General features: G+C 42.0%; 1 protein-coding gene across 3 annotated transcripts in view; it reads right to left on the bottom strand.

The window, feature by feature from the left end:
- Window positions 1-5,468: 5,468 nt before the first annotated feature.
- rragd (ras-related GTP binding D) overlaps window positions 5,469-21,120 on the bottom strand; it is a 70,068-nt gene continuing 54,416 nt past the window's right edge. Inside the window, exons 6-7 of one of the 3 annotated variants that reach the window (XM_040049149.1) lie at window positions 19,441-19,589; window positions 5,469-6,492 (exon numbers count right to left, since the gene is read on the bottom strand). In XM_040049149.1, the coding sequence (XP_039905083.1) occupies window positions 6,341-6,492; window positions 19,441-19,589 (301 nt within the window). In that variant the 3' untranslated portion in view covers window positions 5,469-6,340. Of the gene's footprint in view, window positions 6,493-19,440; window positions 19,590-21,120 lie in introns of those variants that run through there. The other 2 variants (XM_040049150.1, XR_005698413.1) reach the window with 2 other exon arrangements.

The following is a 21,120-nucleotide window of genomic DNA, read 5'->3' as shown; positions in this document are numbered from 1 at the left end:
GTAGTGTTCTTGTTTCATATGAGTGTGTGTGTGTTCAGTTTTACCTCTGTCTCGTCTTGTTGATTATTCCCAGCTGTGTCCACCACCTGTGTATTCACCATGTTTCATCCGTGTGTGTTCCCTGCTGTCTACCATCGTCTGCCTCTGCTCGCCCTCCTTCATGTTCGTGTTCTGGTTTCTGCGCTGTAGTTTAGTTGTTTTCCAGTATAGTTTAGTTTGTCTTCATTTGCCATTTTCCCTTTGCCGTTTATTCAATAAACCACCTTCACACCTTCACGACAACCTGCGCTTGGATCCTCCTTCATTTCTTCCACACGGCTCTTCTCACTCGCCGTGACACCTTTAGACAATAATTCTGATCAACCAACCTGGTGATGTAACGTTCCTTACTGACAGAAGATGGTGCCAACAACTTTTTAAGCACTTATTTCTTAAATCCAGCTTCACAGACAGGATTATAGCTATATCCATTTTTGAGAACAGGGTTCTGTGGTGTAAATTAGCATTTATACATATTTTTACGTGTTTGTCTCATCTGTGTTTTGTCCTTTATGTAGTGTGCATATGAAACAACATAAGGAAGGCAAGACTACAAAGGCACTCAAGTAATATGCTGAAACCAGGGATGGAGTAATTTAGAAACTAGACCTGGGAAATATGGAGAAAAAAACTAACACAAATACAGAAAATTACACAAAAATCAAAACATTGGGTCAAAGACCCAGGAACCATAGCTCAAAAACTGCAGTAATGCATCTATAAACTGTGTTCATTAGGTACCCAGTAGTCTTAGTATAAAGGTAAAACCTCAGACATACCTTACAGTAGGCTTAATCTATGACGGCAGCACATTTCAAGTATTCTTATAGATAGTCAAAATTCACAAAATTTAGCTTGCACAAGTGGAATATGAGCACATTCTTTTGCCATAACTGTATTATTTTCAGTACAGCTTGATCAGAAGGATCTAAACATTTTTTCTAAATGTGCTACTAAAGTGATAAGATTGTGCACGTACATAAACATGGACTCATTTTAATGTCTGTGAATTCACTCGCTAATTTATAGTATTCACCAGGGCTGGACTGGGACAAAAAATCGGCCCGGGCATTTTGACTAGAGACCGGCCCACCAGGTATTATAGAAAAACCCATAAAGCCTTTGAATGAAAACAAACGCTATTGTCACAGTGATGTACACTGTCTTGTTGGTATATATGTATCAGTCTAATAAACTTAAACCTACACCATCCTCCCTGTCCTGGTATTCTAAACAGTACCCGAAAGTAGACTGCTTGGTCGAGTTAACCTCCTGAACTATCTACAACACATGCAGGAAACCTGAAATTAAGACAAAGACTAGAGGGGAGACATGATCATTACTGATTACTGATGACAGATTTAGATTTATTTTCATAAACCATTCATTTGTCACATCAATAAACAGCACGGCAGGGCAAAATATTTTTTCTAACATGGCAACCTATAAAAAGTGAAAGGAGACAGAAAGACAGGTGAGAAAGAATAAAACTGAACTGACTTTTTGATGGCATTTTACACACAGTACTGGTACAGTTTCTAGAAAATGTGGGAAAACACTGGCATCATATACAGTACTTAGCTACTTCTGAAGAAATTATGATGGGACCCTAAAAAAATTACTATGTACAATAATGGATTTCTATACATTTTACATCAGATGAAAACGTTTGTTGTAAGATTCAGATAATTATTTGTTAAAAGCGAGAAATTTTAAATGAGAATAAGAAAGAAAAGTATTTCCTTGTGCCCCCCTCTCCCTGTTAATGCCCTACCTGCCCCCTGTGGCATAACTTTGCTAGACCCGCCCCTGCACAGTTAGCAGCTGTCAGCTACTTAGAAAAGGATCCAGGTGTTATTTGTCTCTCAGAAACAGTTCATAACTTCAACTCATTCATGTCACCTAAAAGGTAAACCTGTTTCTCCATCACCTGTTCAGCTCTGATGATTCAGTAAGGACATCTCCTGGTTTCATCTTCATGTTTCCCTCTCACCACATATCCAAACCGACATCATGACCAGCAGCTTTACAGCTGTGGCTCCAGCAAACATCAGCTGATACTAGAAATTAATATTAAATAAATTCTAACAACAGCTGATCAAGCTTAAACGTGCTGCTGCTGTTTAGCGCGACATCGCTGGTTTCCTCTTTCTGGCACAAAGTGGGCGATAAACAAACAAGAGAGAAAAGCCGATCAGCTGATCATTGAATCAGTTTCATGATTGAAGTAGAAACAGGAGAGGGAGAGGATGAGAGAAGAAGAGGCAGCTGCAGTGTAAAGACACAGAATAACTCCAGCTTTGTGTCTTTTTCATTGTAGCTGAAGTCCGGGACAAACTGTTCCTTTTCACTTCAATACAAAACGCGCAATATTTTCTCTGAATACGAGACGATTCCATTTTTTATGGGATGGTTGGAAACTCTAATAACTAACCTTATAAATAAAATAAGACAAAACAAGTTCAACATCATTAACATCATAGCACCCGCCCAGCTGTATAGAAACTCCGTCATGCTAGCTAGTACGCAGTATGAGTTATTGTAACTGACTGTAAAAACTCAGCACAACAAAAATAAACTCCACCTAAGCTTGGTTTATATCTGACCCAGATAGACTGCAGGTCATAACTTCTTTATGTATATTCTTTATTCTTAACTGTTTACTGCTACAACTACACATGTTTCTTTTTCAGCTATTTATTAATAAGTGACTTTATGTATATGTATATATTGTACTATTCTTAGTTAGCGTATTGTCTGTCTTGTTAATGTTTGTTTATAATGGAGCACTGTAACAAAAAAAATATTTCCCCCAGGGATCAATAAAGTATTCTGACTCTGACCTGAAGTTCAGTTCACCGCCTCGGGTCTCTGCTCCTCCTGCCTTTCCGTCATCCACCTGCCAGTGTGTTGCATCTGCTGGCCTCCACCACTTGCTAATGTTACTGAATCTGTGGAAGCTCCGCCATAGCCACCACCAAACAACTGAGTTATTTTTACACACCGGCCAGCATCTGGCCAATCCACCACCTTTCAGTGTTTATACCGTTACGAAAACAAACTGAAAAAAAAAAACATCGGCCCATAAAAACGAAAAATCACCATCGGGCATACCGGGCAATGAACTGGCGATGGCCAGTCCAGCTATGGTATTCACTCACTGTGTCTTTAGGGTTTCGCTAGCTTAGTGACTCGCTAGCATCTGTCCCTCCTGCGCTTCTCATTTTGTAAGATGTTTAGTAACTTCTTGGCCTCCTTTAGCAGTGATAAAGTTGTAATAAATGTAGCCTATTTGCAGCTTTGGAGGCCAGGGTCACTGAAATGGAGACTAGGTAGTGTAGGCCCTGCCAGCTGTCCCCCGGCAGACTGTCCCAAGCAGCCGGGGAAACAAGATGGCTGGGTGACGGTGAGGAGGAAGCATAGTCTTAAACAGAAGCCCCTGGGACACCACCAACCTGTTCATGTGTCTAACCACTTTTTCCCACTCTGTGACACACCTGCTGGGGATCAAACTCTGGTAATTGGTGATTCTGTTCTGAGACGTGACGCTAGAGACATTAGCAACCATAGTCAATTGTCTTCCAGGGGCCAGAGCAGGCAACATTCAGGGAAATTTAAAACTGCTGGCTAAGGTTAGAGGTAAATTCAGTAAAACTATAATTCACGTCGGCAGTAATGACACCCGGTTATGTCTGTTGGAGATCACTAAAATCAATATTAAATCGGTTTGCCAAACTTTGCCAAAACAATGTCAGACTCTGTAGTTTTCTCTGGTCCCCTCCACAATCAGACCAGGAGTGACATGTTTACCACCACAATATTTTAATGGTGTTATGACGTTCTTTTTCTGAAATGCTATGTTACTTTTATGCCAGATGTAGTGGGAGACACACTTTCCAAGAAGTTCCACTTTTGACTCATCAGTCCACAGAGTATTTTCCAGAAAACCTTGGGGATCATCAAGATGTTTTCTGCCTAAACTGAGATGAGCCTTTATATTTGTTTTGATCAGCTGTGGTTTTGGAACTCTGCCATGCAGGCCATTTTTTTCCCTGTCTGTTTTTTTATGGTGGAATTATGAATATTGACCTTAACTAGTCAAGTAGGGTCTGCAGTTCTGTGGATGTTCTGGGGTCTTGGGGTCTTTTGTGACCTCTTGGATGAGTTATTGCTGAGGATAATTTTGGTTGGCTGGCCACTCCTAGGAAGGTTCACCATTTGTGGTGAATGGCTCTCACTATGCTCTCACTGATCTTTGGGTCTACTCCACTTTGTCGGGCAGGTCCTGGTTCCTAATTGAGAACAGCTTTGGATATTTTTCCTCATTTAGAAACTGTATTTTGTGTTTACTTGTGTTATCTTTGTCTAATGTTTAAATTTGTTGATGATCTGAAACATTTAAGTGTGACAAACATACACAAAAAATAGGAAATCAGGAAGGGGGCAAACCCTTTTTCACACCACTATAGCTCATTTTGACGTTTTGATCTGCCTTTATGCAAAGTTATGTCAAACTGAAGCTGTGGGGCAAGGTGAGTGTTGAGCTCAGGACGAGGACACGCTGGAAATCCTAGGTGGGAAGTACTCAGGGAGCACAGGCCGGATTATATCTGTGAACATCAAATTTGCTTATGTAACACATTGTAGTTCAGACAAAGACACTAGCAGCTGTTATGCAATCCACTGAATCCACTGGTGACCTGGCTAAGAGGCACACTACACTATACACACACATGTACACATGGCTATCTAAGCTACACTTTGTGTGTGTGTATAGGAAAGGGAGAGGGAGGAAATGACAGAATGGCTGTAATTGCCATAAATAGTATCAGACCGTGGTTTAACATAAAATTAAATGCAGAATAGAACATAAGGCTTAAAGTTTTAGAACAGTTGGTATTCAGAAGATAGCCTGAGATCTGGTTTAGTAGCCATGAAATCCATGAACGTCAAGGACCAGGATTTTAGGCTTGTAAAGATGTATTTGTGCATATGAATATGCTCTTGTATGTGGTTGACAACAGCCGCATAAGTGAGGAAATGAAACTGAGTGTTTAAGGAGCTTGGAAAGAAAAGTGTCTGGACTTCTTTAAGTTGCTTGAAAACGTTTCACCTCTCATCCGAGAAGCTTCTTCAGTTCTAGGGTCAAATGGTGGAGAAGCTTCTCGGATGAGAGGTGAAACGTTTTCAAGCAACTTAAAGAAGTCCAGACACTTTTCTTTCCAAGCTCCTTAGACTACGATGACCTGGATGACTGAGAACCTTCACAGACAAACTGAGTGTTAGTGGGTGGTTTCAGCAGGGAAGGAGCCAGAGAGAAATTCAGGGTCTGTTCCAGTCCAATAGTCTATTTTGCTTTGGAAGGTTCCTAACTGAAATAAGTCACCTGGAAGTGTCTGTGTGACAGCCATTATAAGAGATAGACATAGTTCGACATGAACATTTTTAATACAGGGAACAAGGAAACACTTCAGTCATCACATTTACTTACATTTTCACATTAACTTTTAGCTAGAAGACTCAGTTGTTAATGAAAATACTGTATAGAAAAGAGATGCTGACTCCACTCTTCTACTGAACCAAGGATGATAACTGACAAATCAGAACAGGTCTCACCACTTGAAAACATAATCAGACATTTCATTTGGTCTATGTAAAGTTCCTATCAAACTAAATGGGGGAGGGAGAGAATGTCCATTTCAGTGGTCAGTGGGACATAAAAACTGCATGTATGTGGCACCAGTTTAGCTCACTAGTTGAACAGACGATCATATGCCACATGGCTAAATAGCAGTCTGGGTCCAATCTGCAGTCCTTTGGTGTGTGTCTTCCCCAGTTTCTCTTAACACATTCCTGGATGTAAAAAAAACTGCATCTGATAACTCAACTCAAATCTGATAAAGAAAAAACCTTTAAGAGTTGGTCTCTTTGGCTGAAAATACGGTTTAAGAAGCTTTTCCATCACAACTTCCATACTTCACTATACAGTCGGGGAACTTGAGTTTCCAAAATTTTGTTGTACAATGAAAATAAAGGGATCTTCTATTCTACTGCCTCTTGTATAATTCTTTATTTTAAAAGTATTTTTTTCACATTAACACACTAATTGGTTCAGGTTCCCATCATAAACATCTTCAAATGTACTTAAATATTATTTTTTTTGTGTAGTTTAGTTTTCTTGTGTTCTTTTTGCCCAGTAAAAATAGGCAAGTGAAAGACGCTGGGGGGCTGAATGGAGCAAATGATTCACACTAAGAAAACAATTTAAAAAACCCATCAGGGTGCAGCTCAGGTACAGTTGTTAGTGGGTGCTGCTGCACACTCCGCTGGTCAGAGTCAGTTTACTCCACCTCCTTTGGTTGAGGAGTTTTCGGCTCTGTTGAACCTTTACACGAACATCAAAAACCTCCTGGATGGCTTTTTTGAAGCAGTGAAAGTTGTAGTCAATCAGTCCTGTCAGAGAGAGGACAGAATCACATTTGTTAGAAATGAAAATACTTTCTAGCACTTATATGATGTCTGAAGAACAACCCTTAAATACAAGGGAAAGTCCAAAGGTACCATATCTGAGGCCATAAAAAAAACAAAAAATGTATAGATCTAAATTTGGTTTTCATGATTTCTTTACGGTCATCTATTTGTGCATCATTGCACTGGTTTTGAACAGTCTTGCTCATTTTGTCAGACAATAGAGCACTTTTTGTGTTTGGGAGTGAGATAACGAAACTGTTCAGAGGGTACCAACCCTCTCCCCCGACTCCAGCGTTTTGCAGAATCTAAAAGAGTTCAAGCACAGTCACACCTTAAGATTGTAAACTGCACATGCTCTGTCCCTCCCTCGCAAACAATTTTCCTTAAAGGTGAGGCTGAACAGTAGATCATCTCCATGGAGACTTTTAATCTCAAGGGGAAAGAAAACTCTTCCATTGTCACTCACTGAACATTAATATCCGCCTGTTACCAAGCAACATGAGGTAGATAAAGTCAGACGAAAGAATAACAGGAATGAAGCAGAGCTAAACTATAGGTATACAGACACCAAGCACAAAAACTGAATGTAAAGTGTAACATCATACAAGGCCCTTATTAAAAAAAATCATGAAGGTGAAATTTAGCACCTCAGGACATGATAAAATTGCAAGCACAACTGTCCTCTAAAAACAGAAATGACAAAATTTTCATAAGCCTCCAGGAAAATAATGAAATACGCCATGACCTAGTTGATGAAATTCATCTCAAAATTGTGTTATGGTTCCTTTTTGGAGCCAAGTCTCATGATTATTGACCATTCTCTCCAGCTCACACACAATAACAACCAGAAATGGAGGTAATGAATAGTTACAAATACAATGACTGATTTTAAATTGTGCTTTGATGTGAAAACAGAGGAGTTTAGAAGGCCCTACATTTATAAACTAAGATGACTGAATGGAGATAGGACTTTGAAGGATCGGTGAGTTTAGCTCAGAGTGACGCTGAAAAACTAGTTCATGCATTTATTACTTCCAGGCTGGACGACTGTAATTCATTATTATCAGGAAGTCCTAAAAACTCGCTGAAAAGCCTTCAGTTAATCCAAAATGCTGCAGCAAGAGTCCTGACAGGGACTAGAAAGAGAGAGCAGATTTCTCCTGTTTTGGCTTCCCTTCATTGGCTCCCTGTTAAATCCAGAATTCAAAATCCTGCTCCTCACATACAAGGTCTTAAATAATCTGTGCCCCATCTTATCTTAATGACCTTGTAGTACCATATCACAGGCAGGTTTGCTGGGACAGACAGGGTGAGTCCCCGTGTTCTCAAGGCCAGGAAACCAGCGATCCCTGTTTCAATCCAGGAAGTAAATGTGGAGGACTATAAATACCTATACCTCAGTCTCTATACTCCCAGCCGTTCTTTACAATCTTCCGGTCAGTTACTTCTGGCCCAGCCCAGGCACCAACTAGGGGTGATCGTGCTTTTGCCTCTGTAGCACCAAACCTCTGGAATAGTCTTCCTGCTACCATTCGTGCTTCTGACTCCATTCAATCATTTAACGCATGCTTGAAAACTTACCTATTCAACCCGGCTTTTCCGACTCGTTAATTCTCACCGCTCCTTAATTGCTGTATCGCTACTCATTTCTCTGGATAATCATGTTCTCTCCCTGTTTCTATTTACTAATGCTTTTTGTTTGTTTTCTCTACTTTCTGTATTTTACCTTGTTTTAACGACTTACTGTTCAGTGTAATCATTTACCGTTATTTTAACTGTGAAGCACTTTGGTGTACACCCTGGCTTTCAACGTGCTATATCAATAAAATTGTATTGTATTGTAGATAAGTACACGTCTCTATTTTCTGAAGGCGGTTGAGTCTTTTCATATCTGTCAGACAATGCTCAGGATTTTCCATGAGTTTGCTGCAGCCAGTGCCATCCTCTATGATGTGTCATGCTGGGGCAGCAGGTTGCAGATAGCACCAGATTCAATAAACTGGTCTGCAAGGCCAGTAATGTTGTGGGGAGGGAGCTGGACTCTGGAGAGGCAGATGTTGCCCTACATAAGGACGATCCTGGCCATTACCTTCCATCCACTTCATGACATGCTGGCCAGTCACAGGAGGACGTTTAGTGAAAGACTACGATTACGCAAATACACCACTGAGGACACAATAATTCATTTCAGCTTATGGCCAATTCTTTGAATAATTCCACTAAGACAGACTCCCTAGATTAGACACCTCAGAGTAGTGTGAAGTGGGGTTGTCAGCTTAATGCTGACAAAACCAGAAGCAGAAGTCCACAGCACCAGGCCAGCTCATTCGCACAAGTCTCACATGATCGTGAAGATGCTTCATAGAAGAAAGGCTGGGGAACCAGGATTGTATTAGTGGGGACTAAAGGGATTAGTTGAATGAGGATCACAGTGCTGACGGCAAGTTAGAGAATGTCTGATACTGTCTGGCCAATCAGATGCTGTGCTCATTCTCTTATGTTTTTACGACAACCTTTCAAAAAAGGTTTATTAACAAAGTTGTAATTTAACAACAACATGAACTGCAGGGCTGTTTTCTGTGGGGATGAAGAGAAGGGTACATTTTAAGCAAGTGAAATGGAAAGACATGCAGGTAATCTGAGTTTGAATCAAAATCCAGTAAATTCCAAACATGCAATGGGAGAATCTGATTAGGCTGTGAGCTTTGTGGAAGAAGAGATGAAAGCGATACTAGACAAAATGTAAACTACTAAGATATGATCTGGCAAAGGTGGAGCAGCGGAGCCAGTCCTTAAGCACAGTTTTTTTGAAGTCTGTCAGCAGCACCAGCTGAAGGGCATGTCTTCGGAGATATAGAACAAAGAGGCAACCATGCACACACACATGCACATAACAGAATGAAGAGACAAAGAGAAGGAGAGCGAGAGAGAAGTAAAGAGAACGGGACAACAAGGAGACAGAGAAAGCAAAAAAGAAATCTGCCATTGAAAATGAATGACATTTGGCTACTGTAAGTCATGTAAAGAGTTGTGATATGAGAGATAACCCTCAAATCACGAAAACTGTTTTGTACTGATTCACTTGTGATCCATAATGCAAAGAAGTTAAATAGAACTACAGTACAGATACTATTTCTTAAACAGAACAAATCAAAATCGTTCACTAGTGTTGCTAATGAGAAGATGGCGCCGGTGAGGTCGGCTGCCGTCACGACTGCTCCGACCACTTTTTCTTTGTCTTTGTTTTTTAAGTTAGTTTTCAGCGTTTCTAAATCGGCAAAATCACCACCATTGGGTACATTAGGTATGACAGTGACACTCTTGTTTCTATTGGTATACAATGTACGCACAATTCGAAGTTTTTAACTCCGGATCCGAGCTGGCCGAGTGAGATCTTGAGGGAGAACAAAGGGAAGCGGCGGCGGCCTAGAGGGAAGCGAGCCGGCGTCAGGAACAGGCTGAGAGCTCGTGCACACCGCACACCTCTGCCTAGCATCCTGCTCGCCAACGTCCAGTCACTGGAGAACAAACTTGACGACCTCAGGGCCAGGGTAAAGTTCCAGAGAGACATTCGGGACTGCAATCTCCTCTGCTTCACCGAGACATGGCTGAACCCAGCGGTGCCGGACCACGCCATCCAGCCGGCCGAGTTCTTCTCGGTTCACCGCATGGACAGGACACGGGACTCGGGGAAGTCAAGGGGAGGCGGCGTGTGTTTAATGGTGAACAACAACTGGTGCAACAGTGCGAACGTTGTTCCTCTCACACGCTCCTGCACACCAAATCTGGAACTACTGTCCATCATGTGTCGTCCTTTTTATCTACCTCGGGAATTTACATCGGTCATTGTAAGTGCCGTTTATATTCCACCACAAGCGGACACGGTCACCGCCTTATGCGAGCTGCATGAGGCACTCACACAGCACCAGACACAACATCAGGACGCTGCGCTTATTGTGACGGGGGACTTTAATAGCGCCAACCTCAAATGCGCAGCGCCGAACTTTTATCAACACATCACCTGCCCCACCAGAGGTGAAAGGACACTGGACCACTGCTACACTATGGTCAAGGACGGCTACAAGGCACAATCCCGCCCTCCTTTTGGCAAATCTGATCACGCCGCCATCTTCCTCATCCCAAAATACAAACAAAGGCTGAAACAGGAAGCACTCGATGACGCAGACTGGGGCATGTTCAGAAACAGCTCCGATGATGATGTCAACGTGTTTACGGAAGCGGTTGTGGGATTCATCGGGAAACTAGCGGATGATACCGTGGAGACAAAGACTATCACAACGTTTCCCAACCAGAAGCCGTGGGTGGATAAAACCATCCGCGACGCTCTGAGATCCCGCACCGCTGCCTACAACACGGGACTCACGACGGGGGACATGGACCCGTACAAAGCCGCGTCATATAACGTGCGGAGGGCGGTGAAAGAGGCGAAGCAGCGCTACGGGAGGAAACTAGAGTCACAACTCCAACAGAGTGACTCTAGGAGCCTGTGGCGGGGTCTAAGGACAATAACGGACTATAAAGCACCAACAACCGGTATGACGAACGCGGCCGTGACTCTGGCAGACGAGCTGAACACTTTCTATGCTCGCTTCGAGGCTGCAGCTAAGGACTCCAACAATGCTAGTGTTAGCGGCGCTAACGGCTGCAGACAGGAAGATACTGCCAGTACCGGAAACGTGCTCGTCATCTCCAAGCATGAAGTAAGGAGAGCCTTCAAAAGAGTGAACACCAGGAAAGCAGCAGGACCAGACGGCATCCCAGGTCGTATCCTCAGAGACTGCGCATACCAGCTAGCTCCTGTGTTCACTGAGATATTCAACATCTCTTTATCTCAGTCGGTGATCCCCACATGCTTCAAAGAGTCCATCATTGTTCCTGTCCCGAAGAAACCCCACCCTGCTTCTCTCAATGACTATCGCCCTGTAGCCCTCACCTCAGTAGTGATGAAGTGCTTTGAACGCCTGGTCAGAGACTTCATCATTTCTTCACTACCAGACACACTGGACCCACTACAGTTCGCTTACCGTCCAAATCGTTCCACAGACGATGCCATCTCTCATCTCCTCCACACATCACTCACTCACTTGGACACTAGAAGGGGGAATTATGTTAAAATGCTCTTCATAGACTACAGCTCTGCATTTAACACCATAATTCCCTCCACACTCACCACCAAGCTGGAGCATCTGGGACTCAGCTCATCTATGTGTCAGTGGATCTCCAACTTCCTAACTGGCAGACCACAGGCAGTAAGGATGGGCGGACATGTCTCAGCCTCCACCACTCTCAGCACTGGAGCCCCCCAGGGGTGTGTTCTGAGCCCCCTGCTGTACTCTTTGTACACATATGACTGTGTGGCCACTACCAGCTCCACCACCATCATCAAGTTTGCTGACGACACCGTCGTGGTGGGCCTGATCTCTGATAACAACGAGACGGCCTACCTGAAGGAGATTAGGAATCTGGAGAACTGGTGCCAGAGGAACAACCTCCTTCTAAACGTCAGTAAGACAAAGGAGCTGATAGTGGACTTCAGCACTAAGCAGGAGAGGAACTACTAGACCCCCGTCATCAACGAGTGCCCAGTGGAGAGAGTGGACAGCTTCAAATACCTCGGAGTTCACATCACGCAGGACCTGTCATGGTCCTGTCACATCAACACCGTGGTGAAAAAGGCCCGTCAGCGTCTCTACCACCTCAGACGCTTGAGAGACTTCCAACTGCCCTCCAAGGTGCTCAGGAACTTTTACTCCTGCACCATAGAGAGCATCCTGACGGGAAACATCTTAACCTGGTTCGGGAACAGCACCATGCAGGACAGACGAGCTCTACAGAGGGTTGTGCGGTCAGCTGAGCGCACCATCCGCTCCGAGCTTCCTGACCTGCACTCAATCTACAGCAGGCGGTGCTGGACCAAGGCCAGGAAGATCGTGAAGGACCTCAGCCATCCCAACAACAGACTGTTCTCTCTGTTGAGGTCAGGAAAGCGATTCCGCTCCCTGAAGACCAACACAGAGAGACTGAGGAGGAGCTTCTTCCCGCAGGCGATACGGTCTCTCAATCACACCACCACACAGTACTGACCCACACATACAGTTCTTACACACACTGGACATTCTGGACATTGTTTTCACTTCATTACTTAAATCACGCTGCTGTTATTGTGTATATGCTGCTGTTATTGTGTATATATTTATTTATATTTCTTCATACATTCTTATATAGTTCTATATTGTGTATTTTGTTGTACAGTTATTTTATTTTCAACTTTAATTTATATATTTTATCTTATTCTCCCAGTTAAATTTACCCTTCATTCTAATTTGTGTTGTACAGTTATTTCATTTTTAACCTTAATTTATATTTTATTCCTTCCTAGTTAAATTTACCCTTTTTAATTTTTCATATTTATTTCCTATCTTATTCATAGCCTTTTCCTTTTTTGTTTTCTTTAGGTCACGAGCAGTTGTCCAAGCATTTCACTACATATCGTACTGTGTATGACTGTGTACGTGACAAATAAAATTTGAATTTGAATTTTGCTAACTACGTAATTCAACTAACGTGCCATTTCAGAGTGCCCAGCCTACTAAACATTGTTTTGATATTGTTAAAATCAATCAACATCAACATTCAGGGAAAGGAGACAGGAAGAAAAAGAACAGTGATTTCAACTGAAATTTGGACAGTTGTTACAGACAATTACAATAATAACAATAATAACAATAATAACGTTTGTTTGTTTTTTTTACTTAGCTAGACAACTAGTATAAAAGACGAGAGGTTTATACTGCACCGTGATTACCTTTGCAGTAAAACAACATAATGCGTACGTGACTCGTGCTTTTGAATTGGCTTGATGAAAAAAATTACACTATAAAAAATTTTGTTTGGGACATATGCGGTATTCTTCTTGTAGCCATCCTCTCTTCTTCCTTCCTGGAATCTTTTGTCCCATTTATCCAGATGTTCACACCATCTAAACCTTGCTTCTCTAATTTTGTCTCCAAAACATCTGACCTTAGCTGTACCACTGATATATTTATGTCTAATCTTTTCCTTTCTGGCCACTCTCAAAGAAAATCTTAACATCTTCAACTCTCCATCTCTAGCTCCGCCACCTGTCTTTTTGTTTGTTCCACCTTCTCCAAACCATTATAGCAGGTCTCTATAGCAGGTATTGAAAGCTTCACTGTTACATTCATTACCCTGTCATTCACAGACATGTATTCGGTCTTGGTTCTACTGACTTCCATTCCTCTACTCTCCAGACCATGCCTCCACCTCTCCAAAATTTCTTCCACCAGCTCCTCACTCTCACTACAGTGTTGTCTAAGAACATCATAGTCCATGGAAACTCATCTGTCAAACTGTCCATCACAGCGCCAATGACAAAAAAGGGCCAATCATGGATTTCCTTCTTCACCTTCAACTGATATGTCACTCCTACTACACACCTCATCATTATCTTGCTGATCTCATGAATGTCATCCACCACCCTCACCTTGCCTGCCACTCCTGACTTCTTCATCCAGTACCATATTTTCTCTCTTGGCACCCTATCATATGTTTCCTCTAATTTCACAAAGGCACACAGAAGCTCCTTCTGACCTTCTCTATACTTCTCCGTCAGCACACTCGTAAGTCATACTGCTGCTCGTCAGCTCCATTTTTAGCTTAGCTTCAATAACTCTTTACACAGCTATATAGCTAATCACCTTTATGCCTCCAGAATTATTTAAGCTCTGTCTATCACTAGCAATGGGAATCACTAGTGATCCCAGTAGTCCAGTTTCTTGGAACTGTTAGTTTAGTTCCTTCTCTTTTGAGCAGGAACCATCTGCACTCCACATTGGCTGGAGGGCAGTGGGCAAACTGATTGAGAACACCTGAGTTGGACCTTCACCCCAACTCAGGTATTTTGGGCCTGGGTGTTGTGCAGCAGGGGGAATGGGTCTATCTTGCCTTCATCTTTGCTCTGCTTGTCCTTCAGGGGTCAGATTTGTTTGCATTTGGTATGGTTTGTTTTGCTCTTACATTTGGTGAGTGCAAAAAGTCTAACAATGATTAGTCTATTCCTAATGTTCCTTTCATTAGGGATGGCTTTGTTTCCTTGGTCGGAGGTGACGATAAAGACCGAGTTAAAATTCTGAGTGACACAGGAATCTATGACTTCTATATAGTGAACTCTGTGCTGCCCTTCTCAAAGGAGTCTGACACAGGTGACTACATCCTCAGTTATGGGATGGGTTTCACCACTCTTCCTGTTCCTTTGCACAAGCTCATCTTGAATTGTGAGCTCTTCCAAGGTGACATTTCCATGGGAAATGGAATTGCATTGCCTGTTGATGGTGTTCATTTTATTTTGGGCAATGGTAGCAGGGTTTGGGCAGATGTTCCTCCTTTAACTATTGTGACATCTGTTCCACTGTCTCAGATGAAGGTGTTGGTGAGATTCCAGAGGTTTTTTCTGCTTATGTGGTCAGACATGCTATGGGAATGACTGATGGTGACATACCCTCGAGAAGTGTGACTCTGAGTTGAAGGTTCCGTCTTTAAATGAGTTTCCTTTAACAGTTTTACAGAATCAGGGTCAGATTTGTTTGCATTTGGTATGGTTTGCTTTGCCTAACTTAACACTCAGCATTTATTCAACATTGTTATCCATTCACAATGACGTGAGCAATTTTACTGACTTTGTATATCAGATTACCAGTTATTAGTTTTTTGTTATTTTTCTTAAAAATAAATATTTGTAAATTGTTCCTTTGTGTCCTTCCCCATTTTTTATCATACAGTGGGGCAAAAAAGTATTTAGTCAGCCACCGATTGTGCAAGTTCCCCCACTTAAAATGATGACAGAGGTCAGTAATTTGCACCAGAGGTACACTTCAACTGTGAGAGACAGAATGTGAAAAAAAAATCCATGAATCCACATGGTAGGATTTGTAAAGAATTTATTCGTAAATCAGGGTGGAAAATAAGTATTTGGTCAATAACAAAAATACAACTCAATACTTTGTAACATAACCTTTGTTGGCAATAACAGAGGTCAAACGTCTACTATAGGTCTTTACCAGGTTTGCACACACAGTAGCTGGTATTTTGGCCCATTCCTCCATGCAGATCTTCTCGAGAGCAGTGATGTTTTGGGGCTGTCGCCGAGCAACACGGACTTTCAACTCCCGCCACAGATTTTCTATGGGGTTGAGGTCTGGAGACTGGCTAGGCCACTCCAGGACTTTCAAATGCTTCTTACGGAGCCACTCCTTTGTTGCCCGGGCGGTGTGTTTTGGATCATTGTCATGTTGGAAGACCCAGCCTCGTTTCATCTTCAAAGTTCTCACTGATGGAAGGAGGTTTTGGCTCAAAATCTCACGATACATGGCCCCATTCATTCTGTCCTTAACACGGATCAGTCGTCCTGTCCCCTTGGCAGAAAAACAGCCCCATAGCATGATGTTTCCACCCCCATGCTTCACAGTAGGTATGGTGTTCTTGGGATGCAACTCAGTATTCTTCTTCCTCCAAACACGACGAGTTGAGTTTATACCAAAAAGTTCTACTTTGGTTTCATCTGACCACATGACATTCTCCCAATCCTCTGCTGTATCATCCATGTGCTCTCTGGCAAACTTCAGACGGGCCTGGACATGCACTGGCTTCAGCAGCGGAACACGTCTGGCACTGCGGGATTTGATTCCCTGCCGTTGTAGTGTGTTACTGATGGTGACCTTTGTTACTTTGGTCCCAGCTCTCTGCAGGTCATTCACCAGGTCCCCCCGTGTGGTTCTGGGATCTTTGCTCACCGTTCTCATGATCATTTTGACCCCACGGGATGAGATCTTGCGTGGAGCCCCAGATCGTGGGAGATTATCAGTGGTCTTGTATGTCTTCCATTTTCTGATGATTGCTCCCACAGTTGATTTTTTCACACCAAGCTGTTTGCCTATTGTAGATTCACTCTTCCCAGTCTGGTGCAGGTCTACAATACTTTTCCTGGTGTCCTTCGAAAGCTCTTTGGTCTTGGCCATGGCGGAGTTTGGAGTCTGACTGTTTGAGGCTGTGGACAGGTGTCTTTTATACAGATGATGAGTTCAAACAGGTGCCATTCATACAGGTAACGAGTGGGGGACAGAAAAGCGTCTTACAGAAGACGTTACAGGTCTGTGAGAGCCAGAGATTTTCCTTGTTTGAGGTGACCAAATACTTATTTTCCACCCTAATTTACCAATAAATTCTTTACAAATCCTACCATGTGAATTCATGGATTTTTTTTTCCACATTCTGTCTCTCACAGTTGAAGTGTACCTCTGGTGCAAATTACTGACCTCTGTCATCATTTTAAGTGGGGGAACTTGCACAATCGGTGGCTGACTAAATACTTTTTTGCCCCACTGTAACCCATGAGCCAGGCTGTGACACGAGATAAATTACAAATCACATTCTCCTGGGAGTAATTACGTAATATCAATATTACATATTACGCTTCATTTGGACACGCCCACTTTACTGAACACAAGCCTTGGGGCTTTAGTGTCAAATGTATCATTGCCTCCAACAAACATTTGACCACACATAATGCAATTAATTTGCATGAATATAATTGCTTTGATATGCTGCTTAGCGATGGTGGTGCCTCTCAAAGCAGAGCCAATGAGAATGGCAGGAGAGGGGTGGAGCAGTGGGTTCAGCGTGTGGTGTCAGGGGAGGCTGACCAACACACCTGTTCTCCTTCGACTGGTCGTGCCTGCCCTATCTCAGTAGGATGCCAGGATGTGACGGGAGAGCAGTGTGCTACACGAGAACAAGACAGCTGGTAAGCTGCACAGGTAAAGAAAATGCAGACTGCACTGTAAATTAAAAAAAAACAAAACAAAAAAAAGTTGTGCGCCTTGAGTCCTTTATAAAACAGAGGGCAATTGCTTTTCACATAGGGCCAGTTAGGTTTAGATCATGTTTTACTTTAATTAAAAAAAATCACAATTTAAAAACTACGTTTTGTTTTTATCCAGGCGCTAATATTAAAATTTGATCATCTGAAATATGCAATTTGGACAAATATACAAAAAATAACAAATTAGGAAGGGGCCAAATTAATTTTTCACTGCACTGCAGTCATCTTTGTAGGGTATGTGTTATGAATCGCTGTGCGGCAGGCAGGAGTTGGACCCAAAGTGCAGGACTCACAGACTCGGGGAGGTGAACTCAAAACACAGCTTTATTTGCTGGTAGAACAAACATACAAACTAAACTAAACTGGGAAACCACAAACTAAGAACTCACAGAGAGACACAGGGAGATCCACACAGCATGAGGGACGACGCGACACTGCCTCAGAGAAACACAGGGTTTAAATACACTGGGAATGAGACACAGAAGGAGGGCACAGCTGGGAGAAATCAGGACGGATGAGACAAGCAAAGCAGGACGCATTCACATAAGACACGGACCATCAAAGTAAAACAGGAAGTATCATACAGAGACGCAAACTTGACACAGTGGAGACAGCAACTAAGAAACACAGAGACATAAACCATAAGGCAGAGGACTCTAAGAACCGAGAGACACAGAGGGGAACTCAAACATGCAGACACAGACTTACACAGAACAGAGGGGACACAGAGAAACATGAAGGGCAAGGGATCGAAACTAGAAACCATAGAATAACTCACACAAGTACAATATTACAAACATCACAAGGAACTAAAAACGCTGGGTCAGGGGACCCAGGACCATGACAGTATGCCTGTATTCTGTATTAATCTTTACCAGCGTTGCACTTGATGAAGGACTTTGGATACTTAATCACATAATAACAAAGCAACTTTACAGGCATTTTAATATGAACACAACGAAATTTATCACACTTTGAAGTGGTTCCTCAACTAGACTGAAGAACTAAACATGTTCTGTGCAAAAATATAACTGTTCATTTTGACATGATCTGCCATCTCTTTTCTGTTTTCAGCTTTCAGTGAGGGCTGTCAGCTGTCCTGTCATCTGTGTCCCCCTTTCACACTGATTTTGTGTATGTTTAGGGTTGTCTGTTAGGCTTTAATAGATGTCCTTCAACACTGAATTAGCACAAAGATTTAATGAACCTGCTGCTAGATGTTTACTCCTGGTATCTTCACTGTGGTAAGACTTTTTTTGCACAAGGGAAAAGTTTGCATTCTAAAGTGAAAGAGTATGTTGTAATCCAAAGCATTTCCTGTAAATAGCCAAGTAGTTTTGGTGCTTAAACCGGACTAAAATAGTCCTTGAAAAAAGAAACAAAAGTCAAACAAAAGTCTAAAATGGAACTCCTACATGGGATGCTAATCCTTGTTTTCTGGGTGAAATTGCATTGTAACTCAACCCCACCTACCTACAGAAAATAATTTTTCCTGTTTTAATACTTCCAGACCAGGGACAGGCAACTCCAGGTCTCAATTGCCAGTGTCCTGCAGGTTTTAGATATTGCCCTTTGTCAACACACCTGAATTAAATGATTAGTCCATTACCAGGCTTCTGGAGAACTGTTAGGGAGGTAATTTGGCCATTTGAATCTGCTGTGTTGGATCAAGGACACATCTAAAACCTGCAGGACACCGGCACTCGAGGCCAGGAGTTGCCTACCCCTGTTCTAGACTCATTGTATTTAGCACTAACCTGCACTATAAAAATGGTCCTAGATAGGTAACACCTGGATTATGTGGGTAGTACTTTAAAGTATGACTAGAAGGGTTCCTGACCAATTCATATCAGTGTGTGTTGAGCTCAGGATAAGAATGTGCTGCTTGTTAATTTCCTACTTGCAGGGGATCAATCCATCTTTAACTTAAGAAAAGAAAGCGTGATAATGAATTTCGCAATAGGGCTACTTCCTGACATGCTTATAAAGGTAGTGAATATTAATGAACTGACCTTTCCTAGCAAAGCTTTCCTTGCGGAGGAAGCAGACCATGGCAAGAAACTTGGTGACCTCTTTCAGGTATATGACTGTGGTGTTGTTCAGGTGAATGATGGCCATAGAGTCTTTGTCATGGGGTAAACCAGCTTCAGTGTTTGGCATACTGAAGGAAAGAAGACAGAAAAAAATAGCTCAGATGAACTTCAAAGATAATATTTAATTTTACATAATCCTTAGACACAGTGTAGGCTTTTACTGAGGGAGCATTATATTATTGCTTCTTGTTTTCAGCAGGTTAAAGAAACTGCCAACTGCCTAGGTAAATAACAGAGTCCTGCTTTTATTTAGAACTCACCCAGAGGACTTTCAAAATGTAGCAAGAAAGTTGGAGAGAAAAGACGTAGCACCCTGAAATGGATAGATGGATGGATGTATAGATTCTCTGCAGGTAATTTAAGTTTGCAAAAGCACTGAGGAAGAAGCCTGAACTTTCACTTTCCATCCAAATTCAGAAGTACAAATCAGCATCACTTTCTCCTCTTTATGTTGTATCAGAAATCCTTCCTTACAATCCTTACACCCCCCCCCCCACACACACACACATATTATCACACCAAAAAAGTTATGTTCATGGGCTTTCAATTTCCACACCATCTATTTCAATCTGCAGTTGTGAGTTTGAGAATTTAAAAAAAATAACATGATTTAAAATGTACTGTCATCAGCAAATAATACTAATTTTAATATATCAGATATCTTTACAAATGATGTGAGTGAAGTTGCCCCCCCCACCTTCTTCAAATCCAACAAAAGTGGTATCAAACGTTTGTGCTACGTTTGTGCTGCAAAAATTTTCGTTTGTGCTGCTATCAATTTAAAGATATTAATAAAAATTTCTAGAGGTCATCAGAGGTCAACCAGCCCCCCCACATTACCCAAATCAAACAAAATTGATGTCAAACGTTTGTGCTATGTTTGTGCTGGTTTGTGCTGCTAAAATTGTCGTTTGTGCTGCTTCTGTTTTAAAGATATTAATGAAAAGGTAAAGGTCAAAAGGTCAACCAGCCCCCCGACATTACCCAAATCAAACAAAATTGATGTTAAACGTTTGTGCTACGTTTGTGCTGGTTTGTGCTGCAGAAATTTTTGTTTGTGCCACTATCATTTTAAAGATATTAACAAAAATTTCTAGAGGTCAACCAGCCACCCCATATTAATGGAATCAAACAAAATTGATGTCAAACGTTTGTGCTGGTTTGTGCTGCAAAAATGTTTGTTTGTGCTGCTAACATTTTAAAATTTTTAATAAAATAACGTCTTGATGTGTGCTTAATCATCCAGGTAAGTAAATCCCAAAAGGTTGATTCTGTCCATCTGGACATTTTCAGTTGGAGAAACGTTTCGTCACTCATCCAAGTGACTTCTTCGGTCTCAGCTGACTGCAGGTTTCCCCAACCTTATAAACACACGTGAGTGAAGTTGCCCCCCCTACCTTCTTCAAATCGAACAAAATTGATGTCAAACATTTGTCCTGCAAATCATTTTGTTTGTGCAGGTTATGTTTCCCTAATTTTATAAACAGTACATGTACAGTGAGAGAGAGATGTTACATCTGTCTTCACTTGCATCCCAGTCATAGAAGCGTTGGAGGTCGTTCATAAGAGATTACAGGATCATCCCAACCTCAGCAACAG

This window comes from Simochromis diagramma, unplaced genomic scaffold, assembly GCF_900408965.1.
Source record: "Simochromis diagramma unplaced genomic scaffold, fSimDia1.1 OVJJ01000426.1, whole genome shotgun sequence".
NCBI lineage: Eukaryota > Metazoa > Chordata > Actinopteri > Cichliformes > Cichlidae > Simochromis > Simochromis diagramma.
Note: the sequence above shows the minus strand (reverse complement) of the source record. Positions and strands in the feature narration are given on the sequence as shown.